The sequence below is a fragment of the Magallana gigas genome, chromosome 10 (assembly GCF_963853765.1).
Source record: "Magallana gigas chromosome 10, xbMagGiga1.1, whole genome shotgun sequence".
In the NCBI taxonomy this organism is placed as follows: domain Eukaryota; kingdom Metazoa; phylum Mollusca; class Bivalvia; order Ostreida; family Ostreidae; genus Magallana; species Magallana gigas.
Genome location: NC_088862.1, coordinates 19,471,420 through 19,497,508, shown reverse-complemented (window position 1 = coordinate 19,497,508; position 26,089 = coordinate 19,471,420). Strand labels below are relative to the sequence as shown.

The following is a 26,089-nucleotide window of genomic DNA, read 5'->3' as shown; positions in this document are numbered from 1 at the left end:
TTTTTTTTAATAAATAAGTAATTAATCTACTCACAATGTGTTCATTCTTAAAATAACCCATGATATGATTCCAATAACTTTTTAATATTTCAATACATTCTTATTGATTTTGTATATTAACGCCTTAATTGTCAATACCTAAATTCAAACATTGCCTTCTTCGCTAGCCAAAGGTTTCCGATCCGCACCACTCCTCACAAATGTAGGAAGCGGTGCGGATCAGAAACCCTTGGCTGGCGAAGATGACTTGAACGAGAAAAAGATTGATCATTGATGCCAGTTTAGCCGAATCAACCTGAATTTTTTACAGTATAAACATATTTTGTTGGAAGGTTCTGTCTGATTCAGAATATTTTTGATCAAGGCTGTGTGTGAGGAGCGGTGCATGTCAGAAACCTTCGCTAGCGAAGTAAGTTCAAGCCGACCTCAGCCTGAATGTAGCACAAAGTACACGATGTTATATGCGGCTTGCTGCCAGCCGCTTAGAGCATTCATACAGTAACATGTCTCTCCATCATATGGGAAGATAATACGGATGTTTTACAAAGACACGCTTAGGTAAGGTACAAGCTTCCTCTTAAATGTGAGGATATGAGGATGGAATGAATGAGAGGTAAGTTATACAGATATAGTTTTCATTTAAACAAAGTATAAACATCCTAAGGAGGCTGCTTAAAATCCGTGATTTCTGTAAACAACACTGATTTACTCTGCGAGTCACATTGCTTGGTTTGGCTCATATCTGCAGGTTATCGATTGATAAAGTGTGTGATGGGATTAATAATATATATTTCCTTGTGGTTGTTTTTATCTTTCATAGAAAGTTTTATAACTTATTAAAAAGCGTCCCTTCGCAAAATATCAATGACTTCACTGTATTCATATGTTATTTACCTTTTACCATTTTCAAACGTTTATTTTACTTGCGCGGATCTAAAAGAAAGGGGGGATGGTCCGAACCCCTGGAAAATTCAAATTTATTAAATTCACTTAGTAAATTTACCGAAGATGTCTCGGACCCCTCGGACACCCCCTCCCCCTCGGAACAAAAACAATTCTTCCCCCCTCCCCCCGCGAAAAAATTTTCTTGATATGCGCATATATAATTCTTGACCAAGGCATTTCCAATGGTCATTCAAAACCTTACACAGGAACCACAATTACTCGTCATTCAAAACCTTACACAGGACCCACACTATTGTACATGTAATATAGGAATTTATCTATTAAAAAAAATTACACTTCACATACTAAGCTTAACTTGACACAATACATTCGCCGCTTCTTACCGCTGCGACATACGTTCGATCCCCGCGGTCGACAGTGGTTGTTTGATACAGAGTCTCCAGCTCGGACACATGGATTTTTCTCCGAGTACCCCGGCTCTCTTCCACGTTAATCTTCCTCTTGCGCCATCATCCGTGGTACAAGGTACTTAAACCCTAATGCCCTCCCGAAACTTTCAGTTATTTGTGAAACGCAATCGTGAAGTGTTGATTTCCATTTGTCTTATCAGTGCCTAAACGTTACCAGCCGATTGAAAAAGTTCAATCGTTAACGAACCTTCCTGTACATATATTTTACTACACAGTTTCTCTTAATATTAGACTTTCAACAAAGACGTTTTGAGTAAGAATAAGCCAATTCTTATTAATTATATTATCGCCATTGTCTGCTAGCGACTCTTTTGCTTTGATTGCATTAGAGAAAAGTAATGCCTCTTGAAAATAATTTTAAAAAGAAATATTTTTGAATCCGCAAAATGTAATTGTTGTTGAAATGTTTTTTGCATTTGATGTTCACATTGTTCTGCTAATTTGTGTTTCTCGGAGATTACCAAACAATGACCGCTTCTCTTCATAATATGTAAATAATATCAATGTTAGGGTTAATGACTTGTATGATTGAGTATCGTGCTAGGGTTATTATGTAGCATTTTACATTCAAAACAATTAGGAATAAATCAATTTGTTGACTCATATATCTGGTTTCCCTCCTTTATTTTTGTTCTATTTGTAAAAACAAATAGAGAAAAATACTTAAACTTTAATACTGGTGTTTATTTTTGCCAAAACTCTAGAAATTAAACACTTAAAAAATTGAGGTTGATATACATGTACGTGTATCTTGGTGTGATGCCCCGTTTACTATGTCAAACACTTCATTCAGACATAAAAGATATCAACATTTAACGCCTTAAAATATTGAATACCAAATAATGATAAGCAAATTGATATCTCTTATACATCGATCACTCAGCTTTAATTCGCAGAGTAAAATCAACTTTTGATGCGAATGTTCAAAAAATGGCTTATAAAAGTTATCGTAATGCCAACAAAACACAGGTAAAGTAAAACAAGTATATATTATCTGTAACATGTTTAGTATTGGTTTAATGTTAACCCATGCTAGGTACCGTACATTCACCTGGTAGCCTGTGGGGCCAAAATCAATACAGCGTGAACGAGACCCCGACAACACGGAGGTCATCGGTCACGGAACACTGCATTCCTGTTCCTAGCGGATAATAGCGGTCAACTAGTAGGATATTTAATAATATACCAGCGACAGTTGAATTGTTGCCGATTGGGTTGGGTTGTACTTAGATGTATGCATTTGTACTAAATAGACCACGTTTGGTTCAGCAATCTACGGGTTACTGACGTTCACCAGGTGATATATCATACCTGTTAGTGCGTCTGGAGGACTGTATTCACATTTACATTCAGCAATGCCGTCACTAATATTGTATTAATGGATAATTTGTAATCATCTATATTTTGTGATGTTTCTTAAAGAAAACGATGGAGACTGAGGGGGTGTGATTATCGACAAAGTTCCTTCCATAAAATAAATGTGTGATGCTTACAACTTGGAGATATTAGTGATCTATAGGAATCATCCATCACTGGAAAATGGTTGGATATTACAATAACTCAACATTTGAGCTGGGGGGCTCAGGTGGGTAAACGTGTGTGTGTATGTGTGTGTGTGTTTGTGTATCAGTAACAAAAAGCCATCTCTATATATGTATACACAAATAAATATACATCATTTATCCAGACATTTAAATGTCATTCTTGTATGGTCAGATGCCCGTGAATAAATTTTGATTTGGTCAGTATAAATGAGATGAGTTATCAAACGACAGCACGTGTTGGTTGTATAAATAGTGCTGTTGCAATGCAGTTAACTCTTTGAAAGCATCTGAATAAATCGCAACTACATGTATGATTAAAAACGCTGGAAAAATCTTTAAATGGTATGACAAGAAAAATGAATGGTGTCGATTTAATAAATTTCAGAGTATGCGGTTAAGTTACTTTACATATTCAAAACAATTTCAAAAATAATTGAATGAACACTTATATCGGCAAACATTGCGTTACATATGTCCAGACGTGTTCCCGGGCCTCTTTTACTCATATGAACTGGAATTTTGATTAAGTACATAACAAAAAGTATATTGATAAGGGTTTGGTTATGTCTATTTGTTTTGTTGTTATAAACCAAAGCCAGAGTTATACATTTGATTTAGTATTTTCATTCAACATATTCATCCTAACTCCGAATAAACAATGATTACGGTTGGAAAGCAGTATCAAATAATACTATATATTCTTACCATTACACGCAATAGACAGGAGATAATAAATCATATTCAGTAAACTACGACAAATCGCATTGCAAAAGACAAGAACTGAAGATATACATGTAGTGAAAAAGTATAACAAAAATTTAAACTGCTTAACTAAATAAAAAAAAATGTTGCAGTTACCACTTAACTCTTATATTCAATTGATTTTGCCCTCTTGTCGGGTTTTAAATTTTGTGATTCTTATAGAAAATACAGATAGCCAAAAATTATTTATTTTCATTTTTTTTATTTTTACAGAAAATAAAGCTCAAAATGGGATGGGCAGTAAAGAATTACATCGTATTCCTGAATGGCAACAAGTCACGTTATCATGGAGTGACGTCACAGTGACGACTACAGCAAGAACTAACTGCAAAATCCGAAAAGAAACTTGCAGCAAAACCATTCTAAATTCAGGTTATATTATAAATTTAGCAGTAAATAATGATATTTTAAGCATACAAATAGCCACCCCTCGGATTTTCTCTTATTGTTACGACAATCATGTTGCTTTTTTTTTTTTTACAGTAAGTGGTGAAGTGCGCCCAGGCAAATTGGTAGCAATTATGGGAGCAAGGTAGCGAAAAAAAATTCTGCGATGTATTGAACAAAAACTGTTGCATCCGTTCCTGTTTTTTCTAGATTTTTAAAATTCACATTAACATTTTGCGTTTCACCTGAGTCGCTCAGATGACTTATTGTAATTGGTCATCGTCTGTCGTCGTTGCGTGGTCCATGAATAATTTTACATTTTAACTTTTTTTTTGAAAACTACAAGGGCAAATTTTGGTCTGAAGCATCTCTAGACTCTAGGACGAGAGGAATCTAAATTGTGAAATGTATGACCTCATGTGCAGGACCAATTATGCCAATTATGTTTTGGCCCAAAACATTTTGAAATTCTTATTCTATACTCTCACAAATGTGGAAGAAAACTAAATTTAGCTAATAAATATTCAAGCATGAAGCCCTCGACCAAAAATGTGAAATTCGTGGACATTGGGTCAGAGTTCAGGCCCTTGGGGAGGCCAATATGGTCATTTAATAAAAATGTTATCAAATCTTAGAAAATCTTCTCTGCTCCAATAAAAATTAGAGAAAAACTAAATGCATGGTTATGTTGTCCCTTAAGCCCACTACTTAAATTGTGAAATTCATGGCCCATGGTTAGGGGTTCAGGCGCTAGGGTGGGGTCAACACGGCCATATCGTGAATATGTATTAAACTGTTTGACAATCATCTACTATACTTCAATATATGTTTAAAAAAATAAATGTATGGTGATAAGTATTAGCTATGGTGTCCATAAAGCCCTCTAAATATACCTTATTTGTGAAATTCATAGCCCCCTGGAACAGAGATTCATCTCCGAGGGCGGGGCAAATATGGTCATATAGTGAAAATGTATAAAAATCTTAGAATATTTTTTTTCTACTTCCACAATGATTTTGATGTTCATGAAGCTTTCCGCCAAAATTATGAAATTCATGACTCCTAGGTCAGGGGTTCAGACCCTTGGGTGGGGCCATTGTTACCAACCGCTGAAAATGTATTTAATCTTAGAAAATCTTTTTCTCTACATCTACGGCAAGGGGAGATAAATGTTAATTAAATGTATGGTTATGATGTCCATGAAGCACTCTACCTAAATTGTGAAATTCACCAGACCCCCGAATGAGGGGTTCAGGCCCTTTATAATAGTTTCTGTACTTGTCTTGGGAGATACACTAAATGTATTGTTATGATTTCTATTGTGTCCTCTTCTTGAATTGTAAAATGCACTGCCCATAGTGAAGGGTTTGGGATGTGACAAATTTGGTCGCATGGTGAACATATATGTTATATAGATCACTTGCGTCACTCTGGTAACCGTACAACAGTGCATCGTTAACATTTTACATATCTACTTTAATTACCTGTGCGTTGTTAGATTGTATAATAAAATAAAGTTAATAAACTCTATGCATGTTGCGTTCATTATAAATGAAACTGTGAATATTATAAAAGATTAACCATTAAAAGACCGCAGGTCTCTTTACACCAAATGTTTACAGTTTTTGGCCCCTGTAGCAAGGGTGTAGATAATCTGATATTCCTTTGACCCCCCCCCCCCCCCCCCCTTCGATTTTATTAATCAATGTCTTTAAAACATTCAATAATAAAAGCTGGGATTAGACTCAGAGGAGTCTCAGAATAGGGTTCAGGCTAGAAAATGAAGTGACGGGTCCATCATTTACCCCTCATTGAGCTATAATACTCAGGTGACCGCCAGGTAGGCCTTTTGTTGAATTTAGCACTCAAAATTATCCTTAAATTAACCAACCAAAAGGTTCCTAGTATCGTACCTTTTCTTTATACTGACACTGCTTCTTTTTGGTTGATTTAAAAGTGGCGCCGGAAAAACTTCATTGATGAACGTGCTTACTTTCCGCAACATCCGATCTCTGGCTATTTCTGGAGATATAAAAATTAATGACAGAGTCGTAAACAGAGATCAGATGAACGACATCTCCGCCTACCTACAACAAGACGATCTCTTCCTAGGGACACTGACTGTTAGAGAACACCTTCTTTTTAAGGTACATGTACAATGCTTCATTAAAATCTTTTTTTGGAGATTTTTGCGCTTATCTGAGTATTACATTAAAGCCTCATTCTGCAAGGTTTCTTGGTGTTTTTTTAGCTCACCTGAGCCAAAGGCTCAAGTGAGCTTTTCTGATCACAATTTGTCCGTTGTCTGTCGTTGTTGTCGTCGTTGTTAACTTTTCACATTTTCATCTTCTTCTCAAGAACCACTGAGCAGATTTCAACCAAATTTGGCACAAAGCACCACTAGGTGAAGGGGATTCAAGTTTGTTCAAATGAAGGGCCAGACCCTCTTTAAAGGGGAGATAATTGAGAATTATTGAAAATTTGTTGGTATTTTTCAAAAATCTTCTTCTCAAAAACTATTCGGCCTTAAAAGCTAAAACTTGTGTGGAGGCATCCTCAGGTAGTGTAGATTTAAGTTTGTTCAAATCATGGTCCCCGGGGGTAGGGAGGGGCCACAAGAAGGGGATCAAGTTTTACATAGGAATATAAAGAGAAAATCTTTAAAAATCTTCCTCTCTAAAACTATTTGGCCAGAAAAGCTCAAATTAAAATGGGAGCATCCACAGGTAGTGTAGTTTCAAATTTGTTCAAATCATGGTACCCGGGGGTAGGGTGGGGCCACAATTGGATCAAGTTTTACATAGGAATATATAGAGAAAATCTTTAAAAATCTTCCTCTCTAAAACTATTAGGCCAGGAAAGCTCAAATTTGAGTGGAAGCATCCTCAGATAGTGTAGATTCAAGTTTGTTCAAATCATGGTCCCCGGGGATAGGGTGGGGCCACAATTGGGGGATCAAGTTTTACATAGGAATATATAGAGAAAATCTTTAAAAAATCTTCTTTTCAAAAACTATTTGGCCAGAAAAGCTCAAATTATAATGGAATCATCTTCAAGTAGTGTAGATTCAAGCTCGTTCAAATCATGGTCCCCGGGGGTAGGGTGGGGCCAAAATGGGGGGATCAAGTTTTAAATAGGAATATATAGAGAAAATTTTCTTCTCAAAAACTATTAGGCCAGGAAAACTCAAATTTAAATGGAAGCATCCTAAGGTAGTGTAGATTCAAGTTTGTTCAAATCATGGTCCCTGGGGGTAGGGTGGGGCCACAATTGGGGGATCAAGTTTTACATAGGAATATATAGAGAAAATATTTAAAAATCTTCTTCTCAAAAACTTTTTGACCAAGAAAGCTCAAATTGGAAGGTAACCATCCTCAGATAATGTAAATTCAAGTTTGTTCAAATCATGGTCCCCGGGGGTAGGGCAGGGCCACAATGGGGGATACATTTTTATATAGAGAGAAAATCTTTTAAAATCTTCTTCTCAAAAACTATTAGGCCAGAAAAGCTCAACTAGGCCAGGAAGCACCCTCAGATAGTGTAGATTCAATTTTGTTCAAATCATGGTCCCCGGGGATAGGGTGGGGCCACAATTGGGGGATCAAGTTTTACATAGGAATATATAGAGAAAATCTTTAAAAATCTTCTTCTCAAAAACTATTTGACCAAGAAAGCTCAAATTGGCGGGTAACCGTCCTCAGATAATGTAGATTCAAGTTTGTTTAAATCATGGTCCCTGGGGGTAGGGTGGGGCCACAATGGGGGATACATTTTTATACATAGAGAAAATCTCTAAAAAATCTTCTTCTCAAAACTATTAGGCCAGGAAAGCCCAAATCTGAGTGGAAGCATTTCCAAATTGTATAGATTCAAGTTTTTTTTTAAATAATAGTCCACTGGTATGGTGAGGCCACAGTGGGGGGATGAATTTTTACATAGGAATATATAGAGAAAATCTTTAAAAATCTTCTTTTTAAAGACCATTTGGCCAGAAAAGCTTTAACTTGTGTAGAGGCATCCTCGGGTATTGTAAATTTAAAATCACAGTCCCTAGTGGTAGGGCGGGTCCGTGATGGCGGTTTGAATTTTTACAAAGGAATATATAGAGAAAATCTTTAAAAATATTCTGGGAAAGTTTTTCGGTCCTTGGTGTGAAAGCACAGGTTATGCAGATAGAAGTTTGATGAAACCATGATACCCTAGAGAAAAGTTGGGCCACAAAATGGGGGGGGGGGTTATATAGGAATAGAGAAAAATCTTCTTACAGGTACAACAACAAAAGGGGCTTGGTATTTACCAAAAGAAAGAGGTGAATAAAAATTGGCAGATTTTCAATTTTTTTAGCAAGATCTACTGTACTTAGTTGTCAAGATATTTTGAAACTGTAATGCTAATTTGATCAGAATTAAGGCAATTGTTGCTCAGGAGAGCGATGTGGCCCCTGGGCCTCTTGTTTTGTTTTTGTTTTTGTTTTTGTTTTTTTAAGGCACACATTTTCCATTCTATAAAGGACAAATGATGTTCAAATATGATGTTAAAAGTTACAATATGTTGTCTTATTTGATATTATTCAATAACAAATTAGATTGAAAACACAAGTGATTTAATTCATACAATCTGCATTTCAAAGTGAGGATCTATAGTTAAGTGTAGGATATATAAGTACTGAGCCACCAAATTGAATATATAGAGCTCTAGAAATGACCAACGAAACAATTATTAAAAATTGCCCATTTTTCGGACAACCAGACTAAATACATCTCTTTTTGAGGACACAATCTATACTTATAAATTAAGACATTTTGCAAATAAACTACAAAATGCCTGCAGGAGTATATGCTTACACCTTTGATATTTCAGCACATGTGAGATGATGTCCGTGAGATATAAATGAATTTTAACTGATGAGTTAATATTGTAAAATTAACCAAATGCCTACTTTCATTTCGGGGTTAACTAATTAACAAAAAGTTTAGGATGAATCCATCATGTATCGCGGGCAGATACCGTGGATCAGACTTCGATAAATACAAAAAGCTATAAAAGATAATAAATCAAATGTAATGATTTAAAGCAAGTTTAGTTTGTTTAAAATATGCAAATAAATTTTGCACAACTGAGTGTGTTTTCATTCATTTTCATATCACAACAGAATGGTAGTAAGCTAAACCTTATACATTAATTTGTAAACATTAAGAACAGATTATTGTCTACGTCTATTGAATATGCATAAAAAGGGGAAGGTTAATGGGGATAAACGAACCCCGTCCCCCTCCCCCGATTGTTTTTCAGTCTTTTATCTTGAAGTCTTATTTGGGACAGTAAGAAAATTTATATTGAAAAATTGACCTAAAGATACAAATTCAGAGAGAGATACACTTAATACCAGTTTAATGGTTTGAATTAAATACAATAAAAACAGTTCATTATTTCAGTCAGCTGCAACAAACATAATTAAGACCACTTACATGTAGATATTTTTCATTTCAGTTTGGATTTTTCATCCCTGTCCGCTCCTCTAAATATCCAACCACGCAGTTGTTGATTTTTATTTCAATTTTAAAGAATAAGGAAACAATTCGACAAAGTATATACAAAAATGTACCAAAAAATATACCATTATAGAATATTAATGTGTAAACTGTTAATTCCCGCGCTTGCGAGGGGTATAATCTAGTAAGTTATAAAATAAAAATGAATTTAAAACACAAACTAATACTACAACTAGAACTAGAAAGACCTTTACAGAACAACCACTATATATACTTATTAGATATTTGTTTTTAATACTTTGTACAGTAATGACCGTGCGGCCGATTATTTTGGGTCGGTTATCTTTAAAGCTATATATGCCGTTTTTAACGCTGTTTTTGCTATGTTGGAAACCCGACTCAAACTTTGTCAATGTGATAATCTGTATAAAAAACAGTTACAAATGCGCAAGTTCATTAATTAGTATAATTGAATATTATGATAATGTTATGTAAGGATAAATGCAAATGTTCTCATGCATATTCATAAACGATTCACGTAAGTGTAAATCTGCGCAAAATCGAGATGAACACAGATTTGAAAAAAAAAACCGTTTGCAAAATTAGATAATGAAAATATTTTTTTGAAGTTGACAAAACAGATTTTTTCAAAACCTTTGTTATGAAAGAATAACCATTATCAATAAACCTATAGACCGCCATTTTGATTCATACCCGATCAGAGAATAATTAAAACAGAACGGCAGTATAACCGCTTTTGGGGGACCCTCGACTCAAAACTTTAGTCTCTCTGTCTTTTTCTTTCTTATGTAGCCTGCTATCAGCATGCCAACCCCGCTTTCGCGACGACTTCTTGTTTACATACTGAATAGACTTGCACCATCACGTGATCAGGTGATAATGAATATTTAAAACGTGGGCATTTACAGACTGGGTCGGTCAGTAAAAAAATAATTGGAAATAATTATACTTTTTAAAGCTCTTCTGAATTAGATTGCACATTTTGCAGATATTTTCGAACTTATGTAGATCATCACACTGACAAAGTTTGGGTCTGGGCTGCGTCTTACGATCAAATAATGAATGCTATTTAAAAACAAACAAATCAATATTTCATTTTCATGCCTTTTAAAATATTATGATGGACATCAGAGTAGTTTAATAAATATGGCTATGTCTACGTTCTGTTTTTAAATATTATTCCATGAGAATGAAAATATTTACGACTCTGTCGTAAGTTCTTTTGTAAAACGCAGCCCAGCATACGTGTAGCAAAAAAAAAAACAGCGTTAAAACGGCATTAATATCTTTAATAACAACACTCCTCAAATTCAGTATATACTTAACGATGTACTGGCATATAACAATACGTTAAAGTTCTCTTTTAATTTAACTAATGAATTTGTTAATCAGAGAATCGATTTTTAAGTATGAAGTAAAATAATATTTATATTTCATAGTCATAGTAAACTACAGTTTAATGAATGTTTTGATATTGTTATGGTAAGAACATTCAGAGTATTCTACGTGATCCGTATTAGCTTTGATGTAAATTGGAAAAAGTACAAATTAAAGATAACAGATTGTATGAATGTTTGATAATAATCTTATGAAAAATGTTCAAACTCAATTTATTCTCATTATCTTATTTGCTTGCTATTTCATAAAAGTATTTAACAAAGTAGATTCGTTAACACGAGTTAAACAAATTTATCGTATTAGATAACATTTTTCTATCGAATTCAACAAATTTATTTAAACAAATTAAAATTATTTTGAAATCCTTAATGTTATGTTCTATTGATTTTAATATTTTTTTCAAAGGTATGCAATCGGGGTTTTGTTATGATTTATCATTTTATGTGAATTTTTATGCATCGTCTTCTACAATACAGCGTCAAAAGTGCATAGCATCCTTTTTCATATCGATTTATCTTTCAACTCTTGTTTAACACATCAATGACCAGTTGCAAAAATATAAGACCTGTGTTATACCATTGCGATCAGGCTTCACTGCAAATGGACGTAGATCAAAGAACAAGAGAAAGGAGAGTGGAACAAGTTTTGTTGGAGGTAATTTCTAACTATGATAAAAACTCAATAACACATGCCCTTCTCCCTATGACCTCTGGTTAATACTAAACAATGTATAAAGAAAAAGTAGAGATCCAAAACATATATCGTATTGATAAATAAAAAGTCAAATGAAGCATACATAATTATCATTAGAATTGCTATGGAATCAATAGATGCTTAATATACATTCTTATTCTTACCCTTCAGCTTGGATTGTCCAAATGCGCTGATTCTATCATTGATCGACCATACACAAATCAACGAATTTCAGGAGGGGAAAGAAAACGTCTCTCATTTGCGTCTGAGGTACAGGTTTTTTACTTTCATATATCATAGTGTTTCGTAAGAGTAAACGCTAAATCACAAGAATATTCATACTTACTCGTTGTAAACCAATTAATTAACAATATACAATTAATTAATTCTATGTACTTTACCGACCACACAAATGTCTGTTAACAGTCAGTAACAAACCTAATAAGTAATATTGTTATGATGTATTTTTAAAGCTCCTGATGAATCCACCTCTGATGTTCTGTGATGAGCCTACATCTGGTCTAGATTCTTTCATGGCATCAAGCGTCATACAGTGTTTGAAAATGCTGGTGCATAAAGGTCACACAGTTCTTTGTACAATCCACCAACCGTCGTCAGAAGTGTTTGCTCTTTTTGATGAGTAAGTAGGAGACTAGGAAAACAGAACTGTGTGAAATATATGATTAGGAGATACGTGTACACGTACTTGTAAATACAAAAGACAAATAGTGACACGTATGAAAATAGATTTATCTCTTAATAACGACATCTTTTCTCGTTGTTTCGACTTAATTTCGTCGTTATAACATAATTTTTTATCGTGATTAGAGGTATGTCAAAGACACGATGTAGTATCGATATCGATGATATCGACAATATTGTATCGATATTGATTCACTAATTTCAATAATAAAGAACTCAAATGCATATGTGCACAGCTACAACTGTCCATATTTAACGTCGATATAGTCGATATCGTATTTATATCGTTGTTTTTTTTCTCCACAACTGAAGTTGTCCACATTCATGTCGATATCGTCGATTTCGTAACTATATCGAGTCGCATTTATACACATTTCAGCTGTCTATTTTTAACGTCGATATCGTATTGATATCGAGTCGCATATATACAGAACTAAATCTGTCCATATTTAACGTCGATTTCGAAGGTGTCGTATCAATATCGATTTTCATTTGTTTACAACTGAAGCTGTTCATATTTTATGTCGCTATCGTCGATATAGTCGATCTCGTATCGATATCGATTGGCATTTAAACACAACTACAACTCACTATATTTTTACGTCGATATCCACAACAAAAGTCTATATGTATTGTTGATATCGTGGATATAGACGATGTCATATCGATATGAATTGGCATATGTACACAACTAAAGCTGTCCATATTTATTGTCGATATCATCGTTATCGACGATATCGTCTCGATGTTGATTTGCGTTTGTGCAGGACGTATTCAAGTACTTTGAAAAACCGTACCATGCTTATCTAAGTTTCGACGATACAGACGATTGCAATATCATTTACAATTCTAAATACTATCTATTAGACTTTCTTTTCATTGTTATTGATACTGGTTAAATTTTATTTCTGATGGATTCAAAGGAAATCATCAGAGCCAATATCAAGGTTGATATTGTCATTTTCATTTATATATAGGATCTCTCATGATTTGCGATGGTATATGATTTTTTTCCAACGAGTTCGGGGATAGAAAACACACAACTTTTTGGATAAAAATCATATACCATCGCGAATCATGACTGATTTTTTTAATCACATGTTTTACCTCGTCTTTTGTTAAACCTTAATCTTTTCTGTAAAAGTTATAATCGTGAGCCGTACAAAACATTTACTGCAAGACATCAACAACTTTACGCATGTAAAAAAAAGTTCCTTGAACATTTAACAAAGAAACGTAAACATTTAATTTTTGAACATATCAATTCATGAAAAATATAAATAAAGTGACATTAAATGCCACTAAAGGAACAACTCCACACTTTTCAACTAAAATTAATTATGTTTGTACTTTTTCATTCGATGGCAATCAACCGCCTCAATCCACGGAATGTTTAACTATGACGTCACATGGCGTAAGAACACACAGTAGAGTAAAAAAAATTATCCCAGGATTTATATCCACCGTATATTGAGATAAACATGTGATAAATTGTTATATTTGTTTTAATGAAATTATAAAGATCGATATTGATTACGTTATTTTGTGTACGATATCGCCTATCCATAGTCAGTTTTGAAACTAAATAGTGTCGATATCGATATCGTCATTTTGTGTACGATATTGCCGATATCGACAATTTAATTGATTTTGCGACTTCGTCAGTGTATGTCGATATCGATGTCGATATCGTCATTGTGATCAATTGTAATTCACCACTGTCATGCTAATTTTTTGTAGAATTTATCTTCTAGCTGAAGGAAACTGTGTATTTACCGGCTACACAATGCATGGATTAGATTTTTTTAGAAGGTACTAAAATAGTGAATTGTTTTTGAAATGTAAAAGAATATGATTTGTTTAATATTAGATACAAAAAGGTTATCAAACAAATTTTAAAATTGTGAAGATTGAATGGGGTTTTCAGTGATAATAATGTTGTATGGATCTTTATTAATACATTACCATACATTAAAGAGGTTCCATCATTATTGCTATTTTTAAATTACAATATATATTAATGGGTCATATCTCTTTTGAGATAATGTTAGGTTTTATTAATCAGTGCTTTTTCACAGTTTACGTTTTGAAAATTTTTGAATATTAAGAAATTGTTTGAATGAATCGCCATCCGTATCAAAACACTTCATAAGATTGTTTGTTGGTTTGTAGTCAAGGGTATCCATGTCCAATGAACTACAACCCCGGAGATCACTTCATTCTGACATTGGCAATGGTTCCTGGGCATGAACAAACTTGTCACAGAAAAATAGAGGTGAGATGAAGGAAAGAGCTTTAATCAATTATATATATATAGGTGAAAATAAAAAAATAAAAATTTATATACGTTTATGACCTGGATTCATATTTCAAAGACATGAATGGCCCGAATATAGTATGGATGCATACATATTTATCTTTGAACACCTTTAGATTAGAGCAAATAACAGAAGATAAATACATGTATGGTTTTTGAATAAAAAAGACTCTAGCTCATAGCATCGAAACTGGGTAAAAAACACAGATTTCACGTTCAATAATCTTATTTCCTTTGTACAAAAGACGAATAGGGTCCCATAAAAAATATTTTTTTCTCGTATTACGAGAAAGATCTCGTTATTCCGAGTTAATAATCTCGTTATTACGAGAGAAGATCTCGTGATTACGTTAAAAGACTAGTTCATCCTTTCAGTCTATCTTTTTCTTTCCAGAAACGTTAATTTAATTTTGATTAATTTTTTAATAACAACGGCCATTATTCATTAATTTTACATATAGTGATCGGATTTGACATTTCATCTTATATGAATAAGTGGAAAGAACTTCATGTAATTATACTTTGCATCTTAAATACTATAATCCCACTCCAAAGTAAATACCAGGTAGTCGTAGTTATAAAAACATAATTCTATTTGTTACGGGTGACTTAAATGACTACATAGTTTCAATCATAGATATACAGGATTTACCCGAATTGTGCTTTATATGTTCATACACAATCTATATGTATATTGAAAATAATTGATTTTGTATATTAACATTTTTTAGTCTGAAAACAAATTCCATGTATCCTTCTTATTAATAAATAGTTCAACTAATTTATTAATCAATCAGCATTGCTTCTTCTTATAAAATTTCTTCAAAGCTGCTTGGACCGATTTAATATCAAATTTAATATATGCTTTTAAACGATGATTATGCTAAGTACATGTATGTGTATAATAAAAGACATTGCAGTAATTCATACACTTTACATAAAGAGAATAGGACAATGAACGCGCCATTTTAGATAGATCTTTTCCCGTTATAACGAGATCTTTTCTTATAATAACGAAATAATTAACTCAAATGAGATTTTTTTCTCGTAATATCGAGATAATTACCTCGTAATAACGAGATAATTAACTCATAATAACGAGATAATAAACTCGTAATGACGAGATAATTAACTCGTAATAACGAGATTATTTCTCGTTATTACGAGATGTTTTCTCGTTATTACGTGATTTTTTTCTCGTAATTACGAGATAAATAACTCGTTATTAAGAGAAACGATCTCGTTATTACGAGTTAATTATCTCGTCATTATCTCGAAATCAAAATATCTTGACAACTAAGTACAGTAGATCTTTTTAAAATTTGCCAATATCCAAATATTTTTAGGTAAATACCAAACCCTTTTTGTTATTTTAGTATTTGTAAGATGATTTTTATACCCCCGCAAACGAAGTTTAGGGGGGTATATTGGTTTCACCCTGTCCGTCTGTCCGTCTGTCTGTCCGTCCGTCTGTCCGTCTGTCTGTAGACGCAACTTTGTCCCCCCTATAGAAGTTTTTATTACTGCATGGAACAGTTTGAAAATTTGTACATATGTTGAACACCATCTGAAGATGTGCACCTGCAATTTTTTTTAAGATCAGACAAGATTTAATGATTTTATGACAGTTTTCATTTTCCTTATTCTATATATTGTACACTAATGTTGAAAAGTAAGGGAGGTAATCCTTACAGATTTTATTAATTAATTAAAAGAAAACACTCTAAGATATATTTATATAAATACATCCAGATGGAGTTTTTTGTCTTTATGTCTTAATTTATAAAAAAAAAATATTTTTTATAAGTATTCTATCAACTGACAATGCAAAGTTTTTGTTTGTCAATGAAAATTCTTAGGAGCTAATGAGAACATCAAAGACAAGTGTGGCTGAATTCATTTGTCCCAAGGGAGCCATTATCTGAGCCATGGTTCAGATGGAGCATGTGTTTAGAGGAAATTGATAATCTGTAAAATGGGTGATGGTTTTGGGGCTATTTTAAAACTGTTTCATGTAAACCAAAAGGTCTATCATTATAAGGAAATAAATAATATAATTATTAATAAAGAAGTTAAACTATTTTTAGAGGTTGTTTAAATTTATTTGTCAAGTAATTTGATGAAGTGACCCTATTGGGCATTAATTTAAATGAAATTCAAAATTACTGATATGATTGTAGTGTTTTGGCAAATTTAAAACTTTTTGTAATATTAAATTTTCTTTTTTACATATTTTTACATAGTATGGTAATTATGGTAATGTTTTGGGAGTTTATTAAATTTAACAAGCTCATCAAAGAAAATCATAGTCCTATGGGATCAATTTTCTGATATGGAGTTCAATTGTGCCATAGGAGAAAGTGAGGAAAATTTGAAACAACTAATTGCATCTGTCAAGACTCTTATTAGAAAGATATTGAAAGTTTTATCAACAGAAGAGCATTGCATTTCTATTCATTGCAAAGGGAGGGGTTATTGTCATTTTGTTGGTTTTTCTTTAAATCAATTAAATTAAAAAAATATATCATCAAATACATACATTTGTAAATGTATTACTGTTATAGATATGTATTTACAGTGAAATTCTGACAATTTTGATTTTAATTTTTCTTTGTTAACTATTTTTTTTTTTTTACAATTCTAGAATTTTTTTTTGGTATGTGTTCCAAACCTTAATTATTATTCAATTCAATTATTTGTCCCATTTGAAATTAGCCTAGCGGGGGTATTAGTCCCATTAGGACAGTTCTAGTTTCTCTATTTCTATATACCCCCCCCCCCTCCCTAACTTTGTGGCCCCACTTTTCTCAAGGGAATCATGGTTTCATCAAACTTTAATCTGCTTTTCTGGCCGATTGGGTTTTGAGAAGATGATGTTTTAAAGATACTTACAAATTTTTAATAAGTCTTAATTATCTCCCCTTCAAAAAGGCTGTGGCCCTTCATATTTTACAAATTTGAATCCCCTCAACCTAAGAATGCTTTGTGCCATGTTTGATATCTAATATATACTATATTTTGTTTGTCAAACCACTTATTTTAAATTTTATAATTTTTCTAGAATAATCACACAGATTTCGATTAATTGTAGAAGTTCCGTAAAGAGTTTGAAAAACAGCAGACACAACAAGAACATAAGAAAGACGCCATTTGTTCAACATCTATGACGGTAAGTTTATTGTAGTAAATTATGTACTAGCATCGAATCTTAAATAATTGCATTTTTAATGCAATGAGTTTATCAAACTTCAGTATAAGCCGATAATGAGTTACATCATGTATGCAATTTTATAATTTTAATGGCACTTTATTTTCAGCATCAAGTACTGCGTAGAAGGTAAGACATGACATGAATTTATATTTTATTCATTTTCTCAAATCGTGATGAACACGTGCATAAGCGTGCAGTCTTTTGAGCAAAAGTAACCTTTCTATTGCCACCTCGAATTTCACTATGGCATTGTGCTGTCTTCAGAATCCTTGTAAAAGGTTTCCAAAGGATGCAGTTTCGAAAAAATATTCATAGATACATGTACCAATAATAGACACTTGCCTAAAGAATGTAACTTGGCTAATCATTTAAGTGTGTCTAAGGTAGTATGGGACATCTCCATGTTGTGACGTATTATTTATTTTTCACAAAATGTTTACAAGAAGAACTTTTAATTAAAACGTTAAAATAAAAGACTGACCACAAGAATAATAAGAACAAATTCCTATTGATTGGATAAATCTTAACTGTGGTCGACGGGTATATCCCGCAAATATAAATCGTTATCCCCGTTGTCCTTACTTCCAAATGATAAACAAAATCACTGCGTTACCTTTGAGCTTCCTCCACTTTAGTAGTAGCATAGTACATAGCTGATGTTTTAGTTTTAGAGAACTAAAAACTAGAAACTGAAAAAAGCTTGAAACTGAAAAAAGCAAGAAAAAAAATTGGTAGCAGGCTTATGTATAATTATGCATACAGTTTGCAAGGTTGTACTTTTCTTGATCCAAGGGGGTCAGTTATAATCAGAGGGGTAGTGACCCCGGGCTAGTCTCATTATAATGTGTCCTTGTTTACAGTATATTTAACAAGAATCGTTATTCATATTACAGATACCAAGCTCCATTGTTTGAGCAATTTCGTTATTTATTATGGAGGAGTTGGGTGACAAATATTCGCAATCCATACCTTGTAATTCTCAAGTTTACTCAGGCAATGGTGAGTTTTTTGCTATATCACTACGAACAATGATCTTATCACATAATGGTATTTTAACACCTGGACATAGAAAAGGAGTGCAAAATCATAAATTTCAAAAATGATTTCACACACGGATCATAAAATTTTAGAATGATTTCATTAAATTATTAGAACGCAATGTTTCAAACAAGGGAAAATGCTTAGAAACATTTGAAACTTGGGAGCTATTTTTGCAGTTTTTCACAATTTGCTTCTTACCTTAACAAGACTGTTAATTATCAAGGTAGGTACCCAAATTAATGATGTATTTGCGAGTTGATAGATTATCAGATTTAGACCTCTGCTAATGTGGTGGAGACGGCTCTGGTCATTTATGGTCGGATCCAACTCTGCACGGTTTTATTGAATCTGATAGTGGAATTGCGATCGTGGAACTGAGATTCACTCTCAGACGGTCACACCTTTAAATAAAATACTTAATTTTTATTAAAGTTTTTTAAAGTTGTATCCATTTGGTAAACCACGCGCAAAATAGAATTCACCATTATAAAACGTATGTACCTGCTTGTATTTAAATCAAATTTATGCTGCACTCGCCGCCTCAGCGGTCGCACTGTAAAACATATTACTATAAGATAGTACTCAAAAAATGATTCCATATTTCGTAAAAACTACAAAAATGACATTTCCTCAATACAAGGCGTCAGGTACAAGAAACCTTATAACTAAAGTACCATTGTACAGTACTGTGTGATTAATAACTTTTGATTCCCCTTTCAGTTGTTTGCTGTTATCCTTGGATTGTTCTACTTAAAGACGGACAACCATTACACACAGGATGACGTCATGAATATTAACGGCTGTATATTCTTTGCTATAGTATCGTTAAGTCTAGATAGCATCTTTCCCATATTAAATGTAAGTACATCGCATTATTGAGAATATCCTAATGTAAAAGATATTCTGCACATAACTTTTCATCGTGTTTTATATTTCGATTCTTTTCAAAGGTTTTTCCTAGCGAGGTCCCTATTTTTGTGAGAGAGTATGGAAGCAAATTATATAGAGTGGACATTTATTACCTATCTAAAATTATTGTGGAGGTAACTTTTTTTGGATAAATTGGACACTAAACGCAAGAAAAATTAAATGAAATTAATACACATGCAATGACCTAAACATAATTATATATTGCCCTTATTTATCTCAATTAATTTTTGCAGATTCCTGTACACATAATTAATCCTGCTCTTTTCATGACGATTTTGTATTGGATGAGTGGTATGTGGTTTTTACAGTTTAAAAAAAAACTTAATAAAAACTATAAAGTCATTTTTCACCTTTTTATGAATAACAAATTTTTAGAAATTCAATAGCGTTACATTTTCATAAATAATTATTTTTTCAGGTTTGGTATATGACAAAATCCAATATCTGACAGCTATAGGAATATCTGTTTTGGTTGCTAATGCTGCTGCAGGATTTGGTAAAATATTGAAGTTTATTCGTGTGTATATTGAAAATCTAATACATGTGTATTAACTGTTTGACTACATGTATTATATTTCACTTTTTTCTGAGTTTTAATCTGGTTCCAGTATTTTCTCTTAGCTTTTTTCTTCTTTTTTTTTTTAAACAGGTTACGTCATTTCTGCGAGTGCGCCATCCATAACTGCAGCTCTTTCTTTGGCGCCATTGTTACTAATGCCGCTCATGATGAATGGAGGATTCTTCCTAAATAATAGGTATTGATAGGATTTTGAAAACGTTAATATTCTAAAAAGGTATGGTCACGATTTGAGCTGAATACTTCAAATTTGATTTGTTTAATTTTTTGTATTGTATAAGGTATTTCCCCTTATATTAATGATTACTCCAAAAATGCTTAAATACAAGAATGGATAAGATACTGAAAAACAAAAACAAAATATGTAATGATTCTTTCAAAAGTTGAATCCAAACGATGGATATTTTACATACAATCGATTTGTAATTCTTTACATGATTTTACATTGATTTGTATTTCTCTAGGTTCACGTAATTAGGGCACTATACTTTAATTCACCTTAAAGAACCTTATTGGGTTCAAAACCACCAAAACATTCGGCAATTTTTTTTTTAATTTCTGTTTGTTAGAATATTCAACTGACTACAATTAGATATTGTGCATTTGCAAAACAAAATATCAAGACTAATAACTTATCCAGTCATTCACCCAAAACCACGCGCAATTCGTGGTTTTCCTGCAATTTCCTGCACATTCTCGAGGAAAACCGATATTATAAAGTACCGTGTAAATAAATGATCGTCATGTACAAACTGCATTCTAAAATAAGGGGGGGGGGGTTTAATCTCTCTGCAATACTAACTTCTGAGATTTTAATATATTATCTCAAAAAGCAAGCCAAAATACAACGTTCAAAATATAGTTGTGCTCGTTTAAAGAAATATGTTTGATATTAGTGAGTTCCTATGCTTCCCCAAAAACGCATACCTTGCAGTTTACAATTTTTTTAACTCAAGTTTTTTTTATGTATCAAGTTTATATTTCCGTAATTTTAAACCAAGTCTATATTTGCGTATTTTAAAATCAGAATGGAATCAATGATATTGATAATGTTCTTTGATTTAAATTCTCCTTTAATTTCAGAACCGTGCCTGTGTATTTCCTATGGATAAAATACTCGTCATGGTTTATGTACAGCAATGAGTTGATGATTCTAAATCAGTGGACCAATGTTGACCAAATAGGTTTGTACATCTAAATGTCCAGTTGATGTTCCTCAAGCTTGATCAGTAATGGTCGCTGTTATTGTTTTTGTTTACGCTAATGTACACCTGTATATTTAAAGGTTGCCATAAAAATTCAACATGTCTTTCAAATGGAAAACTAGTCACAGAAAGCTTAGGGTATAAGAAGGTAAGATTTTAGACATAGTTTCTTATTGATACAGTTATCGTTTCTGATTGATACAGTTATCTGTCTTTTTCACTTTGATTTTGAAATTATCACTGTTTTAAGACCTGTTTCTCTTTCAGGACAACATTCCTATGGATTGGATATGTTTAGCAGCGCTGACGATTGCTTTTAGACTTCTTTCTTTCACAATTTTATTCATTAAAGCCAAACTTTTGACATAATAAAAAATCTCAACGTGTATCTCCTTGTTTTACCTTGTCCTTGCTTAAGAAAGCTGGGTGGTCAACAAATTAAAAATATATATTTGAAAAACCTTCTAAATATTTCTGTCATTTAGAGTCAAGAAATTTTCTTAATAAAATTATTTTAAAAATTGTAGAATCAGAAGAGAAGATTATATAATCAGTTAGAAATCATGGACGAGGTGAAATCTTTTTATGAGAAGCTTTTTAAAAATTCAGACTATGAGCTTTCTGATATAGATTTAGAATCAACTATCCAGCCTCATAATATTACTAAAATTAGATAAAACAACATCTAAAATTTTAGAAAAAAACTAGAGTGAAAGTGAAATATTAATGTGTTTTAAAAAGCATGAAAAATAAGTCGCCTGGAAGTTATGGTTTCACAGCTGAATTTTATAAGTTCTTTTGGGCTGATCTTAAAAACTATATTAAAAAAGCAATTAACCAAATATTTTTACGTGGAGAATTGCCAGTGTCTCGGAGGTTAGGAGTTATATCATGCCTACCTAAAGGTGACAAACCTAGGCAATTCCTAAAAAACTGGCGACCAATTACACTATTGAATGTTTTTACAAGTTAATATCTGGTTGTGTCAGTCTTAGGATAAAATCTACTCTGGATTTACATATTTTTAATACTCAGACTGGTTTTATACAGGGTAGATACATTGGTGAAAATACACGATTTATTTATGATCTTATGTCTTATACAGAAGTCAACAATATCCCTGGATTACTCATACTTATTGACTTTGAAAAAGCCTTCGATTCAATTAATTTCATGGTCATTCATTTATAAGGTGGTACTTTTTTGGATTCGGAAATCATATCATCAAATGGGTAAAAATTCTCAATACAAATTTTAAAGCGGCCGTTCTCCAAAGCGGCTTTCTGTCACAACAGTTTGAAATACAGCGAGGATGTCGTCAGGGTGACACTGTAGCCCCATATCTTTTCATTCTTTGTGCTGAAATATTGGTTATACTATAAACAAAATAAAGATATTAGAGGTATTTTTGTGTATGATAGAGAACATAAAATATCCCAGTATGCAGATGATACATCCCTCATCCTTGACGGTTCTGCTTCATCTATATTTAATGCTCTCGAAACTTTAGAATTATTTTCAAAAATATCGGAGTTGAAAGTTAATAGCTCAAAAACAAAAATTACATGGTTTGGTTAAAAAAAATTTCATCTGAAGTCTTTCATCGCTCAAGATGGAAATTAGATTGGGGAGCCACTGAATTTGTATTATTATAGGTATTCATTTTTCTGTTGACTTGGAAAAAATTCCAGAATTAAATTACATGTATAATATTCAAATTCCGAAAATCTCTGCACTCATCCAACAATGGGAAAGGCGAATTCTTACTTCCATAGGAAGACTTACTGTACTTAAAAGTCTTATTATTCCAAAAAAAAACCCATTTACTTCTTTCATTACCAAATCCAAGAAAAGAAAAATTAATTTCTTGAACAATGACTTTTTTTTTTAGATTTATTTGGAAATCCAAGTGTGATAAAATTAAACGCTCAGTCGTGACACAAAACCTCTTTGAAGGAGGTCTGAATATGGTGAACTTGAATAATTTTATAGACTAGTGCGGGGGGGGGGGGGGGGGCAATCTTGGATGAGTATTTTTAAAGCAGTGTTTAGAGATATTGTGTCTGGATTTTTTGGTTTTGGTGACGCTTTTATTGAAAATCTTTTGAACAACTGTACCAATACTTTTTGGAGAGATGTTCTGAAGTCATGGCTTATTGTATTGAATACACATTTTAACCAAAGTCTAATTTCAAATGATTACATAACATATGCTCCAGTTTGTTAATTAAGGAGGATAAAAAGCCTGTGTTTTATAAAGAATGGTACAGAAGAGGTGTTAAAATTGTGAAAGACTTTTTATATGAAAATTGATCATTTCTATCAAAATCTGATTTTGAAAAGAAATTCAATTTTAAAATATGTATGATCAGTGCTGTAACAAAGTTTGTAAAAGGTTCAAAGTTCTGTAAGGAAAGCTGGTCAAAAATCGTAACCTCTAATGATATGTCAAAAAATGGTGAAATAAGTACGTCCTTGACCACTAATGATAAACATTTGCACACATTTTCAATTGCATTAGTGGATGGATTTTAAACCTTTAATGATATAATATAATATACATGCACTCTATACTTACAAAAGCATATTATCAAGGAACAAAAGGACGACATTTACATTTGCAATCAAAATTTACTTAAGTGACGTCATATATAAATGAACAGGTCATGGACATTGGTGACTGATGTTGAGTCTAATATGTTAGACAACCTCTGTATAATGTTGGATAAAGATTTGATTTTGATACGATACTACATAAGAATTAGATAAATTTGGGGGGAGGGGGGGGGGCAGTTATTTGATCATATATATAGTCCTTTATTGTAATATACACCATTCTGACAATGCCCCTGACATTTTGCCGTTTTACTTGAAATGAAATATCATCATAATATCATTAGTGGACGGTGTATCATTAGAGGTTGCTACAAAGCATTGTTAAAGCAAAGCTATGAGTAGTGTATCAACTACTTCGGCGTATTATAAGCGGCTGATATATCATTTAAGTACCTCAAAGGCTATCTATAGTTACCACAACATTTACAAAAGTCGCTCATACATATTATTATTTGTCGACATATCAACTATTTTCGTCCATGATAGCGTCTCCTTGCATGGTTATGCCCAGTTGCATAGTCCAGCGATTTAACTAAAACCAGTTTTTACGAATCTTGCTGCACAGTGAATAACATCATAAGCCATCGCGTGTATTTCCCTTCCGTGTTCAATTCAGCCAGATCAGATTTTAATTTTCTATTGTGCATTGATGAAGTTTTCCGGTCAATTTTTCCTTTGATACGTCGATCGATAGAAAAATTATTAAATTCATTTCTTAAATAAGTAAGGAAACATTACAAAATCTGAACATTTTCCTGCATCTTACACAGTGCTCTCCGCCCAAGAACTTTGTCTTTTAGACTGCTGTTCCGCGTAACACCAAAGGTTTCGCTAGTATGCATAATACATTATTGATCATGGGTTACCGTTCAGATATAAAGACGACATATCATTCTGTCCCAAGATTTTTAATAGAAATACACATACTTGTCAAAGAAGTGCAATTGAAATCAATTAAAGGGAAAATTCATTTTTCACACGGAATAATTCATAGAAACGAAAGATTTCTTTCGGAGATTTATAATTGGGGAAAGTTTACATCTTTTTTTCCAATCAGAAGCCACTCGGAATACCTTGCTCAATTTTTAAACGTTATCATCTTGGTCTGCTTCAATAAAAAAAATCCCCATAGACATCACTTTTTTGAGCCATGTATTGAATCCTGATAAGTTAAAGGAAGAGTTTCGACATAGAAATCTTGGATATTTTTCATTCTTTTCAATACATCGTTTGAACCCTGAGGTAGTTATGAATACCTAGTAAATAAGCAAAATGTGAATCAAGGATATATCGGGACAGTGTAATTTGTTTTTTATTGAATATATAAATTTCTCTTATTTATTTATAAATGTCTACGATTCATTTTATTTTTATCTTATGGGTAATTTAATACGATTGATAATGATATTTTTTATTCTATATAAGAACATGCAGTGCAAATGTGGTCCTTGGACCAGCCACATATAATGTTTGAGGAGAGACACATCGTCTTGACTGGAACTAAGACACGAAAATGAAATTACCTGAATGTCCGCGCATCTCTTTGATACCGACAATAACCGTAGTAGAATTTTCTTTAATACACAAAGGTACACATATAATATTGTAAAATCTTTCAAAAAGAACTATGAAACCTATAGATTAAAGTTATGTGAAAAGGTACAATACTCTGATAGAAAATAATTTTCCCATGTCTGTTAAATATCAAGATAGGTTTTATGTGTATATGTTTTCATAGATAAACTTAAACAAGGTGGATAGTAGACATGTTTTATTAAAACAACCTCTCATTCCCAGAGGCAGACAGAAACTCTCCC

At 32.7% G+C, this 26,089-nt stretch overlaps 1 protein-coding gene across 3 annotated transcripts; it reads left to right on the top strand.

Annotated features, from left to right (window-relative positions):
- Window positions 1-417: 417 nt before the first annotated feature.
- On the top strand, window positions 418-22,044 carry LOC105324339 (protein white). 3 transcript variants are annotated; one of them, XM_066073696.1, is made up of 21 exons: window positions 418-558; window positions 2,799-2,961; window positions 3,896-4,054; window positions 4,166-4,214; window positions 6,027-6,216; window positions 11,569-11,634; window positions 11,845-11,943; window positions 12,147-12,313; window positions 14,116-14,187; window positions 14,548-14,650; window positions 17,784-17,861; window positions 18,010-18,029; window positions 18,797-18,902; window positions 19,665-19,802; window positions 19,895-19,987; window positions 20,108-20,165; window positions 20,293-20,370; window positions 20,524-20,629; window positions 21,535-21,635; window positions 21,737-21,804; window positions 21,924-22,044. In XM_066073696.1, exons 2-21 carry the CDS (start codon window positions 2,916-2,918, stop codon window positions 22,023-22,025), a joined length of 1,899 nt encoding a protein of 632 aa, XP_065929768.1. In that variant the 5' UTR covers window positions 418-558; window positions 2,799-2,915; the 3' UTR covers window positions 22,026-22,044. The 3 variants fall into 3 exon arrangements, with proteins under 3 accessions (XP_065929768.1, XP_065929767.1, XP_034308754.2); XM_066073695.1 differs by having other exon boundaries at window positions 448-613; XM_034452863.2 differs by lacking the exon at window positions 418-558 and having other exon boundaries at window positions 2,374-2,961.
- The last annotated feature ends 4,045 nt before the right edge of the window (window positions 22,045-26,089 follow it).

Excerpts from the sequence above, each read along its gene's own strand:
- LOC105324339 (XM_066073696.1), top strand. The coding sequence starts at position 2,916 with ATGGTTGGATATTACAATAACTCAACATTTGAGCTGGGGGGCTCAG. Across the intron at positions 14,188-14,547 it reads GGATTAGATTTTTTTAGAAG|TCAAGGGTATCCATGTCCAA; the intron begins GTACTAAAATAG and ends GTTGGTTTGTAG. Across the intron at positions 20,166-20,292 it reads GATTTTGTATTGGATGAGTG|GTTTGGTATATGACAAAATC; the intron begins GTATGTGGTTTT and ends TTATTTTTTCAG.